We start from the raw sequence: 20,875 nt of genomic DNA, 5'->3' as shown, positions 1-20,875 counted from the left end.
AGAGCTGTAAGAGTTCCTAGAAGGCAAAGAAAACTTCCTGCTGGAAGAAATTAGGAAATGTTAATTAATAGTAAGTTACTTAAGTTCAGCTTTAAGGAGGAAATATATTTTGAACAGATTAAAAATTAATTCTATATGTAAGAAACAGTATAAACAAAGTCACTGAAGCAGTGGACTGTGGGAATTTATTGAAAATAGTGAGTATAATAAGATTAAGGCACTGAATAAGAAAGCTGTATATGATAAGGTAAAATATGCCTGCTGTGGCCAGATAATCATGACCCTTGCAAACCAGCTCAAGACTTTGAACTTTTCTTTTTAGGCTATGAAGAACCATCAGAGTATTAGGACTATTGAAACATATCATAAAATATAAGGAATCATTCATAAAGGCAACACTGAAGAGGCATATTTTTAGGGTTTATTTAACTTCAGGCAAATATGCTAGAGATAAAATAAAAGGGAGTTTCTTGCTCTTAAGGAGTTTTGAGTTTAAAGGAAGAGATAGAGGTAAAAATAAAAGGCAAATGAATTATAGTTTGAATGCTTCTCAAATAGAGACAGACACAGGTGTTAAGGAGACAGAGGAGAGAATGATATAGTAGGGCAATTCTAGCTCAAAAAATAGGTAAATAATGAATTGTCAGTGGCTTAACCCAGTATTTATTTCTTGTTTTATCACAGCCAAAGTGGTGTACCTTCTCAGTTGGCCTCGTTTTGTCATTCAAGGACCTAGGTGCTTTCATTTTGTAGTTCTACCTTGCCGTAGATCCTCCATATTATTTATATGGGTAAGGATAACCAAGAGGGAGGCATAAATGCCTAACTAATTCAGCTGAGATAATTCATACTTATTCCATTGATGAGCAGTACTAGGACTGGAAATGCAGTCTCTCTGTGTGTCCAAGACAAATACAGTAGGATTTTGGTGAATACCTTAGATTCTCTGACCCAAGAACACATCTGACTATGGGGTGGGGGTAGGTAGATCCAGAAATGATCGAAAGCACTGGTATTGTACTTGGTTGATTACATCTGGCATTTGTACCAAAATAGAGAACCAGAAAAGAGGCAAATTTTGGAAGGATCCATTAGATCCTTTGTAGTCCTAGAATCTGATACAACACTAAGCACATAGCAGATGCTCCATAGATACTCATTTAATCAATGGTGAATGAAACCAAATTACTTCAGTTTTAGATATATCGATATTTTGGCATTATTAAGATGTTGAGGTAGAGATGTCCACCAAGTAGTTGCAAAGGTAGAAGCAGGATAAGGAGGTAACAGAAACCTCTTAGATAATGGTAGCAATTAAATCCAAGTGATGACAAGATAGAAAGTGACAGCAAGTGGAGAAAACTTTGGGGAAAACCCTATAAATAACGGAGAAGAAAATTCAGAGAAGGTACAACCATAGATGGAAGACCTAGAAGAAACTTGTATCTGAAAATAGAGAAACACTCTTAAAAGGGGTGATCAGGCATAGTAAGTGATATCGACATGTGAAGAATAAAGAAACAATCATTTCATTTAACAATTAGGGGTCAAAAACCAGTTACATTTATTTTATTTTATAGATGGTTTTATTTCATTTACTTTTTTCTTTCCAAATATTTATGAACATGAATACTAACAGTAGGTATCAGGAAAGTACAAATTATCTATGATCACATTTCTTTGAGATTATTGCTGTGAAAATTGGCATATTGCCTTCCAGTTACTTTAAATGAATATGGAAATAGTCAATAGAGAATGCAACAGTTGTCAAATGCATCATTTGTCAATATAAAGTTACTTTCTTTGAACCATTTAATGATTTTTGTCTTAAATTCTATTTTGTTTGAAAATAATATTGTAAGTAACATTTTAATGTTTGTATTTTCCTAGCAAATCATTTTTATTCCTTTTCTCTTTTAAGTTTAATTTTTGTTCCAACAGTCTTTTGTAAGGTACATTTAGTTTAATTTTTTCTTTGGCTTATATGGTATTAATGGCATCTCATTTTATTATTACAATTCATATGTCTTCTGTCTTTTTCTTTTAAGTGTTATGTATAATTCCTTGCATTTCTTCTATTTAGAATTTGTTATTCTTATTTTTATTTACCCCAATGATTAGAAAGGCATATATATTGTTTTTAATTCTCATGATTACATTTCTAAAAAAATTCTATATGACAAAAAGTATCTAAATAAATAATAAAACATATATTTTGCATAATATCTTTCTTCTGATCATTTATGCACTCCATATAACGAGGAATGTAACACATTTTCAGTTCATTTTTTCATATTTTAAAACTATAATATATATTTTAGATCATATTAATATGATTTAAATTTATTAAATAAATTACATTTTCTCCTTAAGCAAATGGCAGCAGATTGATTCTCTCTCATCATTGATGTTTCTTTTTCTTTTTTTTTTTTTTTAAATTTTTATTAATGATGTAACAAATTTAAAACAATTATTTAGACTGAATTTTCATTTAATTTGGTTCAATTTTCATTGCTAGTCTTTGTACAAGTATTGGCTAAATGTTAATTTCCAGAACTACATAACAGTTCATTGGCCTCAAAGAGCTTACAGTCTAATGGCTTTCTCTCAATAGGATTGCTCTTTCTTGTTTTCTATTTTGGTTAGAAGCATCACCAAAGCTTGAATTACCCCCATTCTTAATCTCCTAATGTAAGTACTTTATGGAAAGTATAGAGAAGGAATTTATTTTTAAGTATGTGAAAATCTAAAGATTCTTAAGAGCAAATCATTTTTTTAAATTTCATATTGTAGGGGAGAAAACTAAGGGTGATTTTATTTATGTTTACTTATTCTCTCAGTATTTGGAGAATTTTACTTTTATCCTTGTAGTTTATTTTTTTAACTTGAGTCTCTGTTTCCTTTTTGAACTGGTACAGAAAATCATTTCCATGTACTTAGGTCATTTTTCAGATCTGTAAATTTTCTGTGGTCATATTTTTAATATTGTTTCTATAAAAATTTTTCTCTAGTTTAATTGGTAATTCTTAGGTTGAATCACATTTTATTTATTCCATTTTAGTTATACTTTCTTTCCTTATTTATTTTCATGTTTTACTTTCCTCTAACTTTGGAAATCTTTTTGAATTGGTAATCCAAAACACTGGTTCATTTTAAATAATGTTTTTTCTTATTTTTAAAACTGCTTTTATTATGTATTTATCTTTTACCACAACACTTTATGTTTTCATACCATCCTTCCTCATCTCACATTGTTTTTATCTCTAACTTTTCAGCTCCTATTTTATAGATCCTATACCCTATTGAGTGCCAAGTAGTTTTCTGACCTTTCTTTCAGATTCATATGTCTTCTAAAATTGCAGCAAACAATTTTTAAAAGTTTATTTTCTTCTGGATATATGAGATAATGTATAATTCTTCATGCCTATCAATAACTTACAGATTTGTTTGAAAGTTTTCTTCAATTTGCTGTGCACTAAACAGAGTTCTCTATACAACCGGTGATTGCCAATGGACAGAATTTACACATTGTCTTTGTGTCCCACTCTACACATTTGTATGCCAGTAGAAGCCCCTTCTTAGACCTACAACTGGGTAGCACATTGATGACTATATTGCCTAATATGGTTTCAATATCAGGCAGACTTTTATCTAATGTGGCTATGCTGGAATGTGAGGAGGTATTTTTCTATCCATTCTGTCTGGATCTCAGATCTCCAAACAGTGTTATTGGAAAACAGTCTGTTAGAAAAATAGAGCTCTTCTTATCTTTGAAATATTTCTCTTTCCCCCAATAGAATTTCATTTGTGGTAAATAACCTCTTTAGGATGCAATATAATCTCACCCATCAGTTTCTTCTATTTAATTTTTAATTATTTTTTATGACCTGAATAAGCTAACTATATATATAGGGGAACTAATATGGGATCATAAAAAGTAGCTCTCCAGGTGCTGCAAAAATTCAGTGCCTGCAATTCTGGTTGGTAAAGACCTTGGGAGCAAACAGTTATAAAGCTAAGACTACCTGCTTTCAAATGAGCCTTTTTCCTATTTCTGTTAGAAGAATATTGTTGAATCCTCAATTCCACTTTGCAATCCAGTTACAATGACTCCTATATTACTAAAGGTTACCACTAGTAAATACAGATTCTGGATTATGTCCCATTTTCAGCATGCTCCATTTATCATATTCCATTCAAGAACATATTATAAATAGACAAGAATGAGAGTATTATTACGGGGATATTGTAAGCCTAGTATAGTGTATTATAATAGCATGAATAATTTTCAGAATTCAGTCCTTAGCTATTATTAATAAGAAATTATTTGTAGTATACCTCACAATTATGGAGAAATGCCAACATGTCAAGAAATTATAGCTTAGAACTTCTGGAATAAAGCACTAGTGGGATATTAATATTTAAACATTCTTAGTAGTTTAGCTTCAAGCCTAAAAATTTGTACTATTATGCTCTTTAACCAGCAAGAGTTGAGTCATTCAAAGGCAGAAAAGAGAGGATAAAACATGGTCTTTTGTATTTCTCCACTTTCCCACCCCCAAATCTGTATAGTTGCTATGGCAATCAATTGCTTCTCTGGTAAGATAACTTCCAATCTTTAATATGTACTGCCAACACTCTGTTTCAATAACTCCTGAAATGGTCCTGCAACTTTCAGTATTTCTTGTTCAATCTGCACAACTGTCAGAGTAATCATTTTGAAACAGAATTCTTATCATACTGTTTTACTGCAAAAATGTTGTATTGAATGAAGGTGAAGTCTTTTTTTTTTTTTTTTGCATGCCTCCTACTGGGGATTGAGCCCACAACTCAGGCATGTGACCTGACTGGGAATTGAACCATGACCTCCTGGTTCATGGGTCCACACTCAACCACGGAGCCACACTGGCTTGGGTGAAGGTGAAGTCTTCATATGAAAGAGTCAGATTCAGAGCCCTGACTTTCTGTCTCTGTCACTCCCACTTTCCCCCTTCCCTCCTTTCCCTGAGAGTTAGGGGGGGAGGGGAGGCGGAGAGTGATACTCCCCAGGTAGGAGATCGTCTGATGTCTCTGATGTCAAGAAAAAGTCTGTAGATATGATATTTGGGGGTTCCCCAAGAAAAAGCCTTCACTCTTGTGGTAGGAGGCCTCTAAGAGGGCCTCCTGTGACTCCTGCTTCTCAGTATTCATGTTCTTGTATACTTTCTTTTCTTTGAGTATGGGCTGGACTTAGTGATTCACTTCTAATGAATAAATACAGCAGAAGTGATAAGATGCCACTTTCAAGATTAGGTTATAAATAGACAGAGGCTTCTCTCTTGTGGACTCTCTCACACTCACTCACTCCGAGCGAAATCAACTGCCATGTTGCTCCAAGAAGAAGTTTCAGTGGCAAGAAACTGATGTCATTGACCAATAGCCAGCTAGGACTGAGGCTTGCCACTAGTCCTATAAATATGCTAGAAGGTAGATTCTCCCCCTGTTGACTTTTGAGTTGTCTGCAGTCTCTGTCAACACTTGATAGAGATATTATGAACTGCATCAGACTCTATGTAAGCAACAAATACATTTGTTTTGTTAACTGAGATTACAGCATTTGCTTATTAATAAAATTAGGAGTAAATATCTTGAATAATATAGCTCTTGAGAGAACAAATAGGCTACCACAAATGCCTGGAAATCAGGATGGTATCAGATTCCTCAAAAGCAGGATCAGAAGCAAGAAGATGGTGCAGCCTCAATAAACTGAGGGAAAATAATATTCACTCTAAAATCACAAACATTCCTTGGTATTAATATATTTGGTTAATAACATATTGGGAAAAAGATAAACATTTCATATAAAATTTTAACTGACTTTATTCTGTTTCTTCATTTGGATAGAGTCCAAAAAACAAATGACACCTGAATATTTTACTGCTTCAATTTGTTAAATATGAGCGTAGAATAAAGATAGTTTCAAATTATTTACCTTCTACTAGTCTCCATATCTGAGGAAGCTTCTTAAGAATATCTTTCTTCAAAGGGAGGGAGAGATTGTGAAAGAGTGAGGGAGTGATAGAGGAGTGTGTGGACGTGTGTGGTGTGTGTGTGCATGAGCTAAGGACAGTTAGATCCTGCAGGTCTTCCAAGGGGCTGCCAAACCAGGCAGTCTTAGATGGTGAAATCCCACTGCCAACGGGGACATTCTGAGGGCAGCCAGTGTGGGCACAGAGACCATGCCATCTTGAAAAACAGAACTGCTTGAGACTAGGATCCTAGCCTCAGCACCACCCACTCTGGTCTCAGACCAGGACCCTGCAGCCACTAGGGACAAAGACCTGTGACCACAGTTGAAGACCCATAGACACCAAGAATCCAGACATCCTGGCAGCAGATTTTTGTGAGTCACAAAGCCCATCCCCCTCCTCGCAGGCTTGCGGCAGTGCCATAGGAACTGCTAAACCCGCCCCTCGCACAGGACCGCAGCTCTGCTACGGGAATTTGAGGCTAGGTGCATGCTCGGACACTGGGAATCTGTTCTCCACAATGCAATCGGGCAACCAAACCCCACACCCACGCAGGGTGGCAGTGCCACCTGATTTCGATTCTGGACAAGTGCACATGGAAGTCTGTTTTCCACAGCACAGGAGTGGACCTCCTGCCAACACAGTGTGACTATGCAACCTGGTTCCCCAAGCAGACCGGGGACCCTGATTCTCTACATGAGAGGCAGCACTAAGCACCAGTGACTTGACTCTGTTTCTCATCACGTGCACCTGGGATCCCTGATTCCCAGTGCATGCACACTAAGAGCCAGTGACTCCAATTCTTGGCACATGCACACACAGGCACCCTGATTCTCGGCGCGAGGCCAGACCAAACAACAGAGACTATGATATTTGATTCTTGGTGCAGGCACAGGGGGACGCTAACTCCTCCTGGCATGTGCTAGGGGACTCTGATTTTGACACATGCCAGAGGGGTCTCTTTTCAGCGCAGCGCAGGCAGGGTCCCTGATTCTAGGTGCGCATATGAGGCCACACTGAGCGCTGGTGTCTCTGATCCTGGGTGAGTGTGGCTCCCATCAACCCACAGCAGCCACACGTCTTGGTGACAAAGCTCTTCAGTGACACTTGGGTGCTGCGAAACTCCGACAGCACATAGCCCAGGCCCACGCAACTCTACATTTGAGCCTTCTGGTGATAGTTAGAATGGGGAGGCAACGAAACAATCTCCAGAGGAAAGAAAATGAGAAATCACCAAGAAAGGAAATAAGTGAAACGGAAGCATGCAACATGACAGAAAAAGAATTCAGAGTAATGGTCGTATAGTTCATACACTGAATGGATGAGAAAATCAACAACCTATGCAAAAATCAGGAATAAATAAAAAGTGACATAGCTACAATCAAAAACACCATGGACAGTTTCAACAGTAGACTAGAAGAAGCAGAGGACTGAATTAGTGAATTAGAAGATAAGGTAGAGAAACAAGCCCAATCTGAACAGCATCTGGACAAAAAAATTAAAAGGCAGGAGGAGAGACTAAGGGAGCTTTGGGACAACACAAAATTAAGTAACATACATATAATAGGGCTGCCAGAAGGACAAGAAGAGCAGCAAGGATTAGAAAATCTATTTGAAGAAATAATGACAGAAAACTTCCAGGATATGGGGAAGAAAAAAGTTACACAAACACAGAGTCCCAAGCAAAATGAATCCCAAAAGACCCACACCAAGACAAGTCATAATTACAATGTCAAATGTTAATGACAAAGAGAGAATCTTAAAGGCTGCAAGAGAGAGACAGAGAGTTACCTACAAAGGATTCCCCATCAGATTATCAAATGATTTCTCAACAGAAACACATCAAGCTAGAAGGGAATGGAAGGAGGTATACAAAGTGATGCAAAGCAAAGGACTGAATCCAAGAATGCTCTATCCAGAAAGGCTATCAATCAAAATTGAAGGGGAAATCAGGAGCTTCACAGACAAAAAAAAAAGCTAAGGGAGTTTATCACTACCAAGCCAGCAATGCAAGAAATGCTAAAGGGACTGCCGTAAAAAGAAGAAATAGAAAGTGAGGAAGGAACACAGGCATAAAGTACAGAAATGGCTACAAACAAGTAACTATCAATAATGACATTAAACGTAAATGGATTAAATGCTCCAATCAAAAGACATCCAGTGAGTGATGGATAAGAAAACATGACCCATATATATGCTGTCTATAGGAGACCCACCTCAGAACAAGAGACTCACACAGACTGAAAGTGAAGAGATGGAAAAATATCTATCATGCAAATGGAAATGAAAAAAAAAGTTGGGGTAGCAATACTTATATCTGACAAAATAGATATCAAAGTGAAGACCATAACAAGAGACAAGAAAGGCTACTTCATAATTCTAAAGGGATTATATTACCAGAGGATATAACTCTGGTAAACATTTATGCACCCAATGCAGGAGCACCCAAATACATAAAAAAAACTTCTGGAAGATATCAGGGGAGAGACTGACAACAACACAATCATAGTAGGAGAATTTAATACCCCATTAGCATCACTGGATAAATCCTCTAGACAAAAAATTAGCAAAGGAACATCAAACCTAAACGACTCACTAGATCAGATGGACTTAATTGACATCTTTAGAACATTCCACCCCAAAACTACAGATTATACATTCTTCTCAAGCGCACATGGGACATTTTCAAAGATCGACCACATATTTGGGACACAGGCAAAGTCTCTCCAAATTCAAGAGGATTGAAATCATATCAAGAATATGTTTCTCCAAATGAGGGAATAAACCTAAAAAATGGAACATAGTGGGTTCAGAAAACAGTGGTGAGGAGTATTCCCAGGATGACAGGCCTAGTGACAACCAGTTCCAATTGGTGTAAGGAGACACTTAAACTCACCCAGCCGACATGGCTAAATGGTTGAGTATTGACCTATGACCCAGGAGGTTGTGGTTTGATTCCTCGTCAGGGAAAATGCCCAGGTTGCACAACTGATCAGATTCTCTCTCATCATTGATGTTTCTATCTCTGTCTCCCTCTCCTTCCTCTCTGAAATCAATAAAAATATATATACTTTAAAAAGAAGACACTTAAACTCAACACATTCAAAACTAAAGTGGTCACTTGTTCTTTATGCAGATTCAAAAAGCTCTTTGATATATGTACTCACTTAAGACATATGCACCCTTATTCACACTAACACTACTCATCCTTCCAGGTTGTTCAGAGGTGTTCATGTAGCCCTACCTCAGCCTGGAGCACAATATATTTTCTCTTACTTTGTGAAACCATCTTCATTAGTTTTTATAAACTGCCTTTAAAGAAACTTAGCATCCTTTTACTATGTCTTTTGGCATCTTTCAGTCACAGCACAATTCTGTTCTGATAACCACCCAGATTTTTGTCTAAAATGAAACTTATGAAAAAACCTCAGACTCTAAGGACTAAATTTATTTAGGGGATTGTGGATAAACTGAAACAGAAGATGCATCAGCAATGCTATGGTGGCAGAGAACTATCCTCGGCCTAACATTGCAAAATTTTATGTCTGAAATGTAGGAATAATTGTTTCAGTGGAACATCCCATTGGAAATTTTGATTCAGTGAAATGAAAAGAAATTAAAATTCAAAAAGCCTTGACTTTGTGTTCCTTAGTTGCCTCTGTAAGGTCTAGTCAATGTGAAAGTGACACCTGAAACTTTCTAATAGGTACTGTATATGGAAACTACCAGATCAATAGTCTGGCTGGCAAAGAAAAGCAAGACTGAAACTGTAGCAGATGATGTCTGGGAAAGAGCCCCTGGGACAAGATCACTGGGAATAGTAGAAGTCAAGTACCCTGCAGTTTCCCTTGAGTGGCCGTTCTTCATGCCAAGCAGAAACAGGATCACTACTCAGGCTATAGATGTTGGAGGGGTGAGAGCAGAACAATTTTTAACTCTCACTGAAAGGACTAAATCTATAGAATGTTTTATAATGCAAGAACTACAAAACAAAGGCAAATTTTAAATAGGTATAAAATATTGTTAACGTGAGATCAAGTAATGGTAATAGTAATAGTCAAGTTGAGAACAAGCTATTACTTTATTAACCCACCCTTAAAAATATCCAAGAAGATTTATTTGTTTGTTTTTATTTAAATTCTTTATTGTTTAAAGTGTTACATGAGTTTCCTTTTCCCCCCACTGACCTCTTCCCAGCCACCCCCACCTCCAAGGACATGCCCTCACCCTGCTACTGTCTGTGTCCATTGGTTATGCTCATATACATGCATACAAGTCCTTTGGTTGATATATTACCCCCTCACTCCCCGCCTTTCCACATATGTTGGACAGTCTGTTCGATGCTTCTATGTCTCTGGTTCTATTTTTGTTCATCAGTTTATGCTGTTCATTATATTCCACAGATGAGTGAGATCATGTGATATTTATCTTTCTCTGACTGGCTTATTTCGCTTAGCATAATGAGCATTATGTTGTTAGTTTTTTAACTTTGGAAAACTTTGTTGTAAATATCCATACTTTAAATCTTGTCTCTTACATAAATCTATAATCTTGAGGTTCTCTGATTTAGGCAAGGAAATTATGGTGAAAGAAAACAAGAATAGTGTTCAAAGAAAAGACATATGATTTGCTACTTGAATGAATCAGCTTTATAAAATAGAAAATCAACATTATTTGAGATGAAAAATCTGTCATTTATGTGTCCAGAAAATCATTTATTTTTAATCCTTCTGCTTTAAAGATGAGTAAAAGATTAAATATTAGCAGGTGGGGTTTTGAGTATGAAAGTTATGATTAAACTAGTGGCCTGGTACATGAAATTCATGCACATTAAAAGGGGATTAATTAGAGAAAATATTTTAATATTGCTATTTGCCCTTTCTCTATAATAGAAGTGTCAGAGATGAAAGAAAATTAGTAAAATGTATATGAAAATCTTCCTCCTGTCAGAGTCTGGGGCACACTGCGAGACCCAGAGTCAAGGCCCCGCCCACCTGCAGCACCTCAAAATTGTGCAAGAGCTAGACCAAGCTGGCCCCACCCCCACTGGGCAAGATCCAGACCCGGCTGGCCCTACCCTTGTCAAGCCCCGCCGGGCAGAGGGTGCAGCCTCAGGTCCCCTGTCAAACCCGCCGGGCGGGGGGCATGGCCTGAGGTCCCCCAGCCCGGGCCAGGGGGCATGCCTTGAGGTCTCCTGTCAAGCCCCACTGGTGGGAAACATGGCCTGAGATCCCCCGTCAAGCCCTTCTGGGTGGGAGGCGCATCTTGAGGTCCCCTGTCAAGCCCTGCTGGGCAGGGGGGCCACAGACTCAGGGCCCCCGTTAAGCTCTGCTGGGAGGGGGGAGCAGCCTCAGGTCCCCCATCAAGCCCCACCTGGTGGGGGGTGCAGCCTCAGGTCTCCTGGCCCAGCACTTGGGCAGGGGGCACACCTTGAGGTCCCCCTTCAAGCCCTGCCAGGCAGGGGGTGCGGCCTCAGGTCCCCTGGCCCAATGCCAGGGTGGGGAGTGTGTTCTGAGGTCCCCTGGCCCAGTGCCGGGGTGGGGGGTGCAGCCTGAGGTCCGCCGTCAAGCCCTGCCAAGCTTGGGGCACAGCCTAAGGTCCCCTATCAAGTCCTGCTGGGCAGAGGGCATGGCCTGAGGTCCCCCAGCCTGGTGCCGGGGAAGGGCATGGCCTGAGGTCACCTGGCCAGGGTGGGGGGCGCAGCCTCAGGTCCCCTGTCCCAGCCCAGCACCACGCAGCCTCAGGTCCCTGCTGGTTGCTTGTTAAGGTTCATTATGGGAACTCGGCCTTCACTGTGGGTACAGCCATCTTGTGTTACGGAAACCCCACCTCTGCTGTGGGTGCAGCCATCCTGTGTTACAGAAACTCCACCTCCACTGTGGGTGCCGCCATCTTTGTGATGGTGTGATGGTCAATTTGCATATTCCCTCTTTATTAGATAGGATGTGTCTCTAAGGATTGGAAAACTTTCAGTTTCCAGAAAGATCCATGGTTCCTAAGAGTACTGAATTAAAATGGAATTAGGGAAAATGGTACTGAAATATAATTGGATGATAAACTTAAGATCTAATTTTGTTTCTGACTTAATTTAAGTTGTTATCAGCTTAAAATAGACTGTTATATCAATAAGATCTTTTATATAAGCCCCATAGCAAAAACCTAAAGTAAATACACAAAAGATAATGAGAAGTGAGTTAAACCCATCAATAATTACTTTAAATGTTAATGGACTAAATTCTCCAATCAAAAACTACGGAGTGGCTGAATGCATTAAAAAAACATGACTCAACTCTATGCTGCCTACAAGAGACTCACTTCAGTTCTAAGAACACAAAGAAACTCAAAGTAAAGGTATGGAAAAGATGTTCCATGCAAGTAGAAACAGAGAGCAAGAATAGCACCATACTGCTCTAACCAGTTTGGCTCAGTGGATAGAGCGTCGGCTTGTGGACTGAAAGGTCCCAGGTTCGATTCTGGTCAAGGACATGTACCTTGGTTGCGGGCAGTAGGGGGTGTGCAGGAGGTAGCTGATCAATGTTTTTCTCTCATCGATGTTTCTAACTCTCTATCCCTCTCCCTTTCTCTCTGTAAAAAGTCAACAAAATATATTAAAAAAAAAGAATAGCGCCATACTTACCTTGGACAAAATAGACTTCAACTCAAAAACTACTATATAATGACAAAGGATTCAATTAATCAAGAGGTAATAACAATTATCTATAATAATAAAAGCATAATATGCTAACTAGACCGGACATCCTTCCAGATGACCTTCCAGACAAAGCTGGGGCTGAGAGGGAAGCCCAGGCCATGGGTGCAAGAGGGAAGCTGGTGCCAGCAGCCGGGGAAAGGAAGGCCTACTCTTGCACAAATTTTGTGCATCGGGCCTAGTAAATATATATGCACCAAACTTTGGAGCACCAAATTATATTAAGCAAATATTAACTGATCTGGAGGGAGAAACAGACAATATTACAAAAATAGTAGAGGACACCAATACTCCATTTTCAACGATGGATAGATTATCTAGACAGAAAAATAAAAAGGAAACATTGAACTTGAATATACTTTAGACCTAACTGACCTAATATATTTAACATTCTACCCGAAAGTAGCAGAACATATATTGTTTTTAAGTGAACATGGAACATTCTCCAGGATAGATCATACTAGTATTTTAGGTCATGAACCAAGTGTAAGCAAATTTAAAATTACTGGAATCATACCAAGTATCTTTTCCAACCAAACTGTTATAAAACTATAAATTATTAACAGGAGAAAAACTGGAAAATCATAAATATGTAGATATTAAACAATATTCTTCTGAACAACCAATGAGTCAAAAAATCAAAGAGAATATCAAAAATATCTTGAAATAAATGAAAATGGAAACATAACATACCAAACTTATAGGATGCAGCAAAGACAGTTCTAAGAGGGACATTTAGAGTAACAAATGCCTATATTAAGAAAAAAAGAAAGATCTCAAATAAACAAACATTATACCTCAAGGTACTATAAAGAGTAAACCATATAAGCCTAAAATTAGCAGAAGGAAGGAAGCAACAAAGTTAGGAGCAGAAATAAATGAAACAGACTAGAAAACAATTGAAGAAATCCATAAAACTAAAATAAAGTAACCAAATTTGACAAACCTTTAGCTAGACTTTCCAAGATAAAAAGAGAGAAGACTAAAATAAAATGAAATAAAATAAAAGATATTACAACCGATACCACAAAAAGACAAAAGATCATGAGACCACTGTGAACAATTATATGCCAACAGATTAAATAAAGTAGGAGAAATGAATTTCTAGAACCATCATACAATCTACAATGACTGAATCATAAAAAAATAGAAAATCTGAACAGACCAATAACAAGTAAGACCGAATCAGTCATCAAAAACCTCCCAACCAAGACAATCCCAGGATCAAATAACTTGATTAATTCTATCAGACATTTAAATAATTAATGCCAGTCCTTCTGAAACTGTTTCAAAAAATCAAACAGGAGAGAATGCTAGTATTCTCCTGATACCAAAGCCAGACAAATATTTTGAAATTTAGCAACTTTTATTTTAAAAATAATCCCATCTGAGGTGTTATTCTTAAATGACTGGATGACCCCACAATAGAGGCATCCAAGTCAGAATAATTTAAAGAAGACCTTGAATTGTCTCTGTTTTGCTATGGCTTCCTCTAAATTCTTTTGATGATGATAAATCTCCAAAATTTACAGGGAATTCATACAACTTAACTAAAGGAAGGTAAATAATCTAATAAAAAAAATGGGCAAAGGACCTAAATAGATTAGTTTTGAAAGAGGACATACAGAAGGCCAAGAGACATATGAAAACATGCTCAACTAATCACTAATCATCCGAGAGATGCAAATCAAAACAACAATGAGGTACCATCTCACACCTGTCAGAATGGCTATCATCAACAAACGACAAGTGCTGGCAAGGATGCAGAGAAAATTCCCACTGCTGGTGGGAATGCAGACTGGTGCAGCCACTGTGGAAAACAGTATGGAATTTCCTCAAAAATTTTAAAATGGAACTCCTATTTGACCCAGTAATTCCACTTCTAGGAATTTATCCCAATAAATCAGTAACACCAATCAGAAAGGATATATGTACCCCAATGTTCATAACAGCACAATCTGCAATAGCTAAGATTTGGAAACAGCCTAAGTGCCCATCAGCAGATGAGTGGATTAAAAAACATTGGTACATCTACACAATAGAATACTATGCTGCTGTAAAAAAAAAAAGGACCTCTTACCATTTGCAACAGCATGGGTGGACCTGGAGAGCATTATGCTAAGCAAAATAAGCCAGTCAGAGAAAGATAAATATCACATGATCTCACTCATTTGGGGAATATAATGAACAACATAAACTGATGAACAAAAATAGATCCAGAGACATGGAAGCATTGAATAGACCGTCCAACCTCAGAGGGAAGGCGGGGGTGAGGGGGTGTAAGAGACCAACTAAAGGACTTGTATGCATGCATATAAGCATAACCCATGGGCATAAACAGTAGGGGGATAAGGGCATGTGCTGGGGGGTGGGAATAGCTGGGGAGAGGTCAATGGGGGAAAAAGGAGACTTATGTAATACTTTAAACAATAAAGAATTAAAAAAAGAATAATACACCTGAAATTTGTTCAGTATTTGCTCCATCAAAAGTGTTTTATATTTTATTTCTTTTTAATATTTATAAAATAAAAATAAAGCCAATATAATTTTTATATTAAAGAAAAACAGGAATAGAGGGATTAAATAATACAAGGTGGCAGAACCATATGCTTAACCATTTTACTATATTTTTCTGTTTATATCATTGAATGTTTGTCTCTCTTATGCCTCAGGTTGTCTTGTATTATCGTTATCTATGAATCTTTTCAAGTACAAACTATTCAACTGAAATAACTAGAAATCACAGATGCACAAGCATACTCACCTAACCTTTCCATTTTAAAGGCTTTCTAATATATTATTATACATCTCTTTAACTTAAATTTAAACCTTTATAATTCAAGAAGGAATTTGAGGCAAGTTACTTGAATATTTTAACCTTTAAATAATTATACTATTCTATCTTATTCCTTTTTCACAGTATTTAGCACATTTCTTTGAATATCAGAAGTGCTCAAATTTTGTTAAATATAGTTAGTCTGTGTCAGCCCCCAGATGTCCCCAAATTCCCCAGCATTCTAAAATTATATTTTCTTCTAATATTTTAATAGGAAGACTAGAGTTCCTATTCAGCATGCAGTGGAAAACTCACTGCCCTTCTGCCCCACAATATTTCTGAATCTTATGGGTTGGGAGAGGGCTCCATATATTTTCTCTGGTCACCAGCCACTTGAGTTGAACTCCTGCTATTAGTTCCACTCTGTGACTTGTCTCCTGAGATTGCCATTCCCTTGCTATACTGGACATTGCTCTACTGACATAAGTGTGTTTTGTGGTAGACTCTTACCAATGTCACAACTTTCATTTATACATTCCATAATTCACTAAACATGCAAACATTTATTGAGTGTTTGCACTATATTGGGAACTGATAAGACAATGATAAGTAAACCATCTGCACAATCATGTAGCTCATATTCTAACCAGGAAATCTAAAACTCACACAGGCACACAGATAAATTTAAAATTACAATTAAGATAAGTATGAAGGAAAGGCCGATGGTGGATTGAGAGCTATGGTAGTGGATTTGAACTGAGAGCTGAAGGATAGTTAGACATTAACCAGCCCTCTGCAGAGATAAGAGGGGGAGAAGAGGGTAAGACATGGTGGATGCAGGGACTCGAAAGAAGAGGTCTAAGTCCAGGTAAGAATGATGGTTTAAATCAGAGAAATGATGGTGAAGATGAAGATAAAGGAAATATTTGAGAAGCATTTAGTACAGTATAAAGAAGGACAACCTGGTGATATGAGGGAACCCTACGGTATCAAAAATATAGAGCTCCCTATATAGAGCAACTTGAAAAAATGCATGTAGACATACATTATAGTCATAAAACTTTATCAGACTGGTTTGAATTTGGAAATTTTTCACCAGTTATGTCACTGATTAGGTTCTTGCCTAATAGCTTTATTTTTTAAACCCACTTTTTCTCCTACAAAGCCATATTCTCTATCACCATTTTGTTGCTTTACCTATTTCTGGACTCACAATAATTACTTCAAAATATCTAAAATAATACAATTATTATGTGAACAGTTTGACAATAAATCTCCAATAGCTTAGTCCCCACTTTGCACTGCCAACACTTTCATTGAGCTGTTGTTAAGCTGTCTGCCACAGTTCCACTCTTAGTATTACGAAGAGATAGGAGCAATACATCACTGTTTTTTGTTTTTTTTTGTGTGTGTTTTTTTTTTGGTGTGTGTGTGTGTGTGTGTGTTGTGTGTGTGTGTGTGTGTGTGTGTGTGTGTTCAGTATGCCTTAGTTCAAATTCTTAGGCGTAGACTTCCACCAGAATATCCAAGGTCATGGGGCTATGTATGGTGAGGCACACGTTCACCTCCCCATTGATCATAGTCGACTTCAACCATCCTTTAGCCTTTCATATCCTTACATCTCATTTTCTACTGACAAGCTATAGTACGTACATCTCCTAGGAGAAGACTGCCTTTTTATTATTGTCTAGTGCTTATTCTATCTGTCATACCCTATCCTCAAAAATGTCAGTTTTAATAACCCCAAATGGCTTACCAAAACTAAAAGCTAATAATATAGTAGACTGTACAGAATTAAGTACTTGATGTTAACAATGTAGAATCAAAATGCTTAATAATGAATTATGACTTTCAAAGTTATATATTCCTGGGAGAAGGAATATCTATACCTAATATTGGATCTGTTCTTATGCTCTTTTGAAGGGAACATCCTTCTGTAATAGACGTCCCCCTGTTTTCAAATCCAGATTTCTTCACCAAGAGAGATGAAGAATTGACAAGAATCATTGACCATTATGTAAGATTGACTTTCTTAAACTACTTGCAAAAGCTTTGTTTTTTAAAGGCATTTTTAATTAGAATGTGTAGTTCTGAGACTTTAATATTAACATGTGGAACTTAAAAGTAGAGCCATGATTGGGCATTGCTAAACTTAATTATATCTCACTGTACTATCTATACATATCAGAGCCTTCACTGGGCTACAGAAAATTGGCCTCTGTCATTTTAAAATACCAGCCTTATCCTGTTTCCTGAATTAGTAGATTTTTTAAACAAGAATCTGATATTGAACACTGAACACTGTTTTTTTTCTACAGTATAGTTTTAAAAATGGAACAAAAATCTTTCTTCAGTGTTTTATAATTTTCCAAGTGCAGGTCTTTTACATCCTTAGTTAAATTTATTCCTAAGTATTTTTTGATACAGTAGTAAATAGGATCATTTTCTTAGTTTCCTTTTCTGATAGTTCATTTTTGTGTATACCAATAAAACCAATTTGTGGATATTTATTTTGTATCCTACATCTTTACTGAGTTTATCAGTTCTAATAGTTTTTTGATGGAATCTTTAGGGTTCTCTCCCATGTTAATTTTTTATATTTTATTTAATTAGTGATCTTTTGAGAAATGATAAGAGATTATTTCATTTACTGATCCCACTGAGTTATAATTTTTCTTATAGCTAATATTTAAACTACTCTAGCAATAGCTACAAGTACTAGGACTTGGAAACCGAATGATGCCCTGGAAACACAAAATGAAAGCTGTAGTATTATATTTTTATTCAATAATGAAAGTTTTGCTAAACCAGTATATCACATGTACAGGGTAGTATAAAAAATTCCTAATGGTTCATAAATATGGCATCTATATTTTACCAGTCACTCAACTGAATTATCTAGAATAGATTACAAGAGACAGCAAATTGTCAAGGTATATATACACATATATATTATGTAGTTTTAATAACACAACAAACATCTTTTTACTCAGTTTTCAGTTGCTATTCTTATTGTTGAAAGAATAGAAATACTTTAATCACTTTGTGATTAAACTCATCTGCCTGGGGCTAGTTGAAGAGATAGAGGACATTATTTTGAATGATAGAGAGGAGGCTAGGAAAAGAAGGCTAAGAAATGGACCCTAAAAAGTATCATTTTTTCCTCTTTTCAAAGGCATAAGCATTATATAAGCAATCACCTACCACGAATCTGTTTGGAATGTAGCTATAGAAGGGTAAAGGAATCCTTTCTGAAAATAAGTTGGATGTTTGATAGAATCCAAATTGTTTGATATGTGGGTAGCCTAATCAAATAGTAGTACAAACTACAAAGTATTAACCTGGGAAGGTTTATGGAAGTTTCTTGAATATCATATTTAACAAAGTCTTCATGTATATGCCATTTCCTTTCAGGAAGCTATAGCAGTACTGCTTTGTACGTTACATTTTACACTTTACAAAACGTCCTTACATTAGCTACTTTAACTTTCACAACAACCAGTAAAATAATTACCAGTAAGAATGGTGGTTTACATTTCAGTTATTTTACCAAGGTTTTAAAGTTAGTAAATGATTGGTGTACACACAAAACCAAATCTTTGGACTTCAAATCTTTCTTTTTAACTCTCCCTCATTGCTCATTTTCTGGTTTATAATCCCTAACCTGAATGGAAGTGGGGATGGGGAGGTAGTATCTGTAGGATTGACAAGAAAGAAAAACACAGCTACATAGTAGCCATAGATCAGCATTTATCATCTGATTAATTTCATTTTTTGACCTCATATGTAATAGTATCACAATTTCTGCCTTTCACTTTAATTTTGTTTTTCTTTGGCTTGATTTTTTACTTTATGATTCCATGATTTCATGTAAATACCAATATTGATGAAGAAAGGAAATTCATTTGGTATATAGAAATATAAACCCTATTATCTTTTCTTATTCTTAAAAATGTTAAGAGGGAATTCTTCTTTGTGTGTGTGGGACTTGTACACTTTCTGATAGATAGCTTATATATTTTTTCCAGTGTGGTAGAGTATAAATTCCTGAAGAATATCTGTGAGAAAACCTAAGAGGATAATTGAATATATAAATTTGCATTTTGAGAAGTTAATTTTTTAATCATATGTAAATGACACCTTTTCTCTGTAACAGTGGGAGAAAGAGCTACAGATCCGACAGAAAGAAGATGCAATATGTCAGGCCAAAGAACGTAAAGAAAAAGAGTTAGAGGAAAAAAAACACTTCAAAGAAATTATGAAGAGAAGAGAAGAGAAATTACACAAGCAAACCAAACCTTACGAGCTTCCTCCTAGGACTGAAGTAATTTCATTAGAAGGGAAAATGACCTCCCCAAATTGAGATCCATGTGCCAGAAATTCATTGCATAAAAGAGACCAAGACAGCTACATGTTAGGAAAACATTCTTCTAATTAACTGGAAACCATCTCTTAGAAAGGAATTGTTATCCTGGTACATGCTTTGTAATAGTCACATCTTAGTTCTCAATTAACAGTTAGATTTTAATCACATTTGAGTGAAGTGATTTTACCAATTAAACATTTTCAAGAATACAGCTAGACTTTTCCCAATTGACTCTTATCTTGTGATCATACAGCATACTTAATCAATGATTCTTAGAGTATTGATATTCATTGGACAGTTAGATGGAAATAAATTGCAAATTTTTAATGAGTTGCATATAAGAATTATTTCTTGAAAAAAGAATGAGCATTAACTAATTGATACTCCTATAGTAATTATTATTCAAATAAAAGAAGTAAGAGACCTGCTTGGATTTGTATTTCATAGTCAATTTGTGCCAAATCAAACCATATGTCAGACACTGCAATTTGATAAATAACTGTTTATAAGCAAATCTGAATGGCCCAGTCATCTCAGAATGAGTTGAACCTTAACATATACCACAGCAGACTCTTGAGACAGTGGTTTTACTTTGTCAGATGTATTTATGAGAATGGATTTGGATGGTCCTGGAAGGTACAGTTGCACTTACTGATTATCCAATCAGGAGTCATCTTTACAATGTCAGTTCACTTCATCTGATGTTCTCAGCCTATGGGTAAGAGTAATGAGATGGGGTTCCTGTGATGCCTTATACTCTTTTTCTGAAAAATGTAGATAAAAACCAACTTTAATTTTGCACAGGTGGCTTGATGATACTTAAGAGACAGGTGCTTTATCAGAGATATCAAACTCAAATGACTACCAGGTCAGGAAGGTAATATAAATTAGTGACAAGGGCTACAGAAAACCTATTCTACCCCAAGAAAGTTCCCACCATTCAGCTGTACTTGTGCTGTATGTCCAGTATTGTGGGATCATCCAGTCTTTTAAGAACATCTCAGATGGGATTATTT

At 36.6% G+C, this 20,875-nt stretch overlaps 1 protein-coding gene across 1 annotated transcript in view; it reads left to right on the top strand.

The window, feature by feature from the left end:
* TMEM232 (transmembrane protein 232) overlaps nt 1–20,183 on the top strand; it is a 183,194-nt gene extending 163,011 nt beyond the window's left edge. The window contains exons 12-13 of the mRNA XM_014539893.1: nt 17,417–17,510; nt 19,650–20,183. Of these exons, the coding sequence (XP_014395379.1) occupies nt 17,417–17,510; nt 19,650–19,856 (301 nt within the window). The 3' untranslated portion in view covers nt 19,857–20,183. The remainder of the gene's footprint in view (nt 1–17,416; nt 17,511–19,649) is intronic.
* Nucleotides 20,184–20,875: the final 692 nt, after the last annotated feature.

The sequence above is a fragment of the Myotis brandtii genome, unplaced genomic scaffold (assembly GCF_000412655.1).
Source record: "Myotis brandtii unplaced genomic scaffold, ASM41265v1 scaffold230, whole genome shotgun sequence".
In the NCBI taxonomy this organism is placed as follows: domain Eukaryota; kingdom Metazoa; phylum Chordata; class Mammalia; order Chiroptera; family Vespertilionidae; genus Myotis; species Myotis brandtii.
This window is presented reverse-complemented; position numbering and strand designations above follow the sequence as displayed.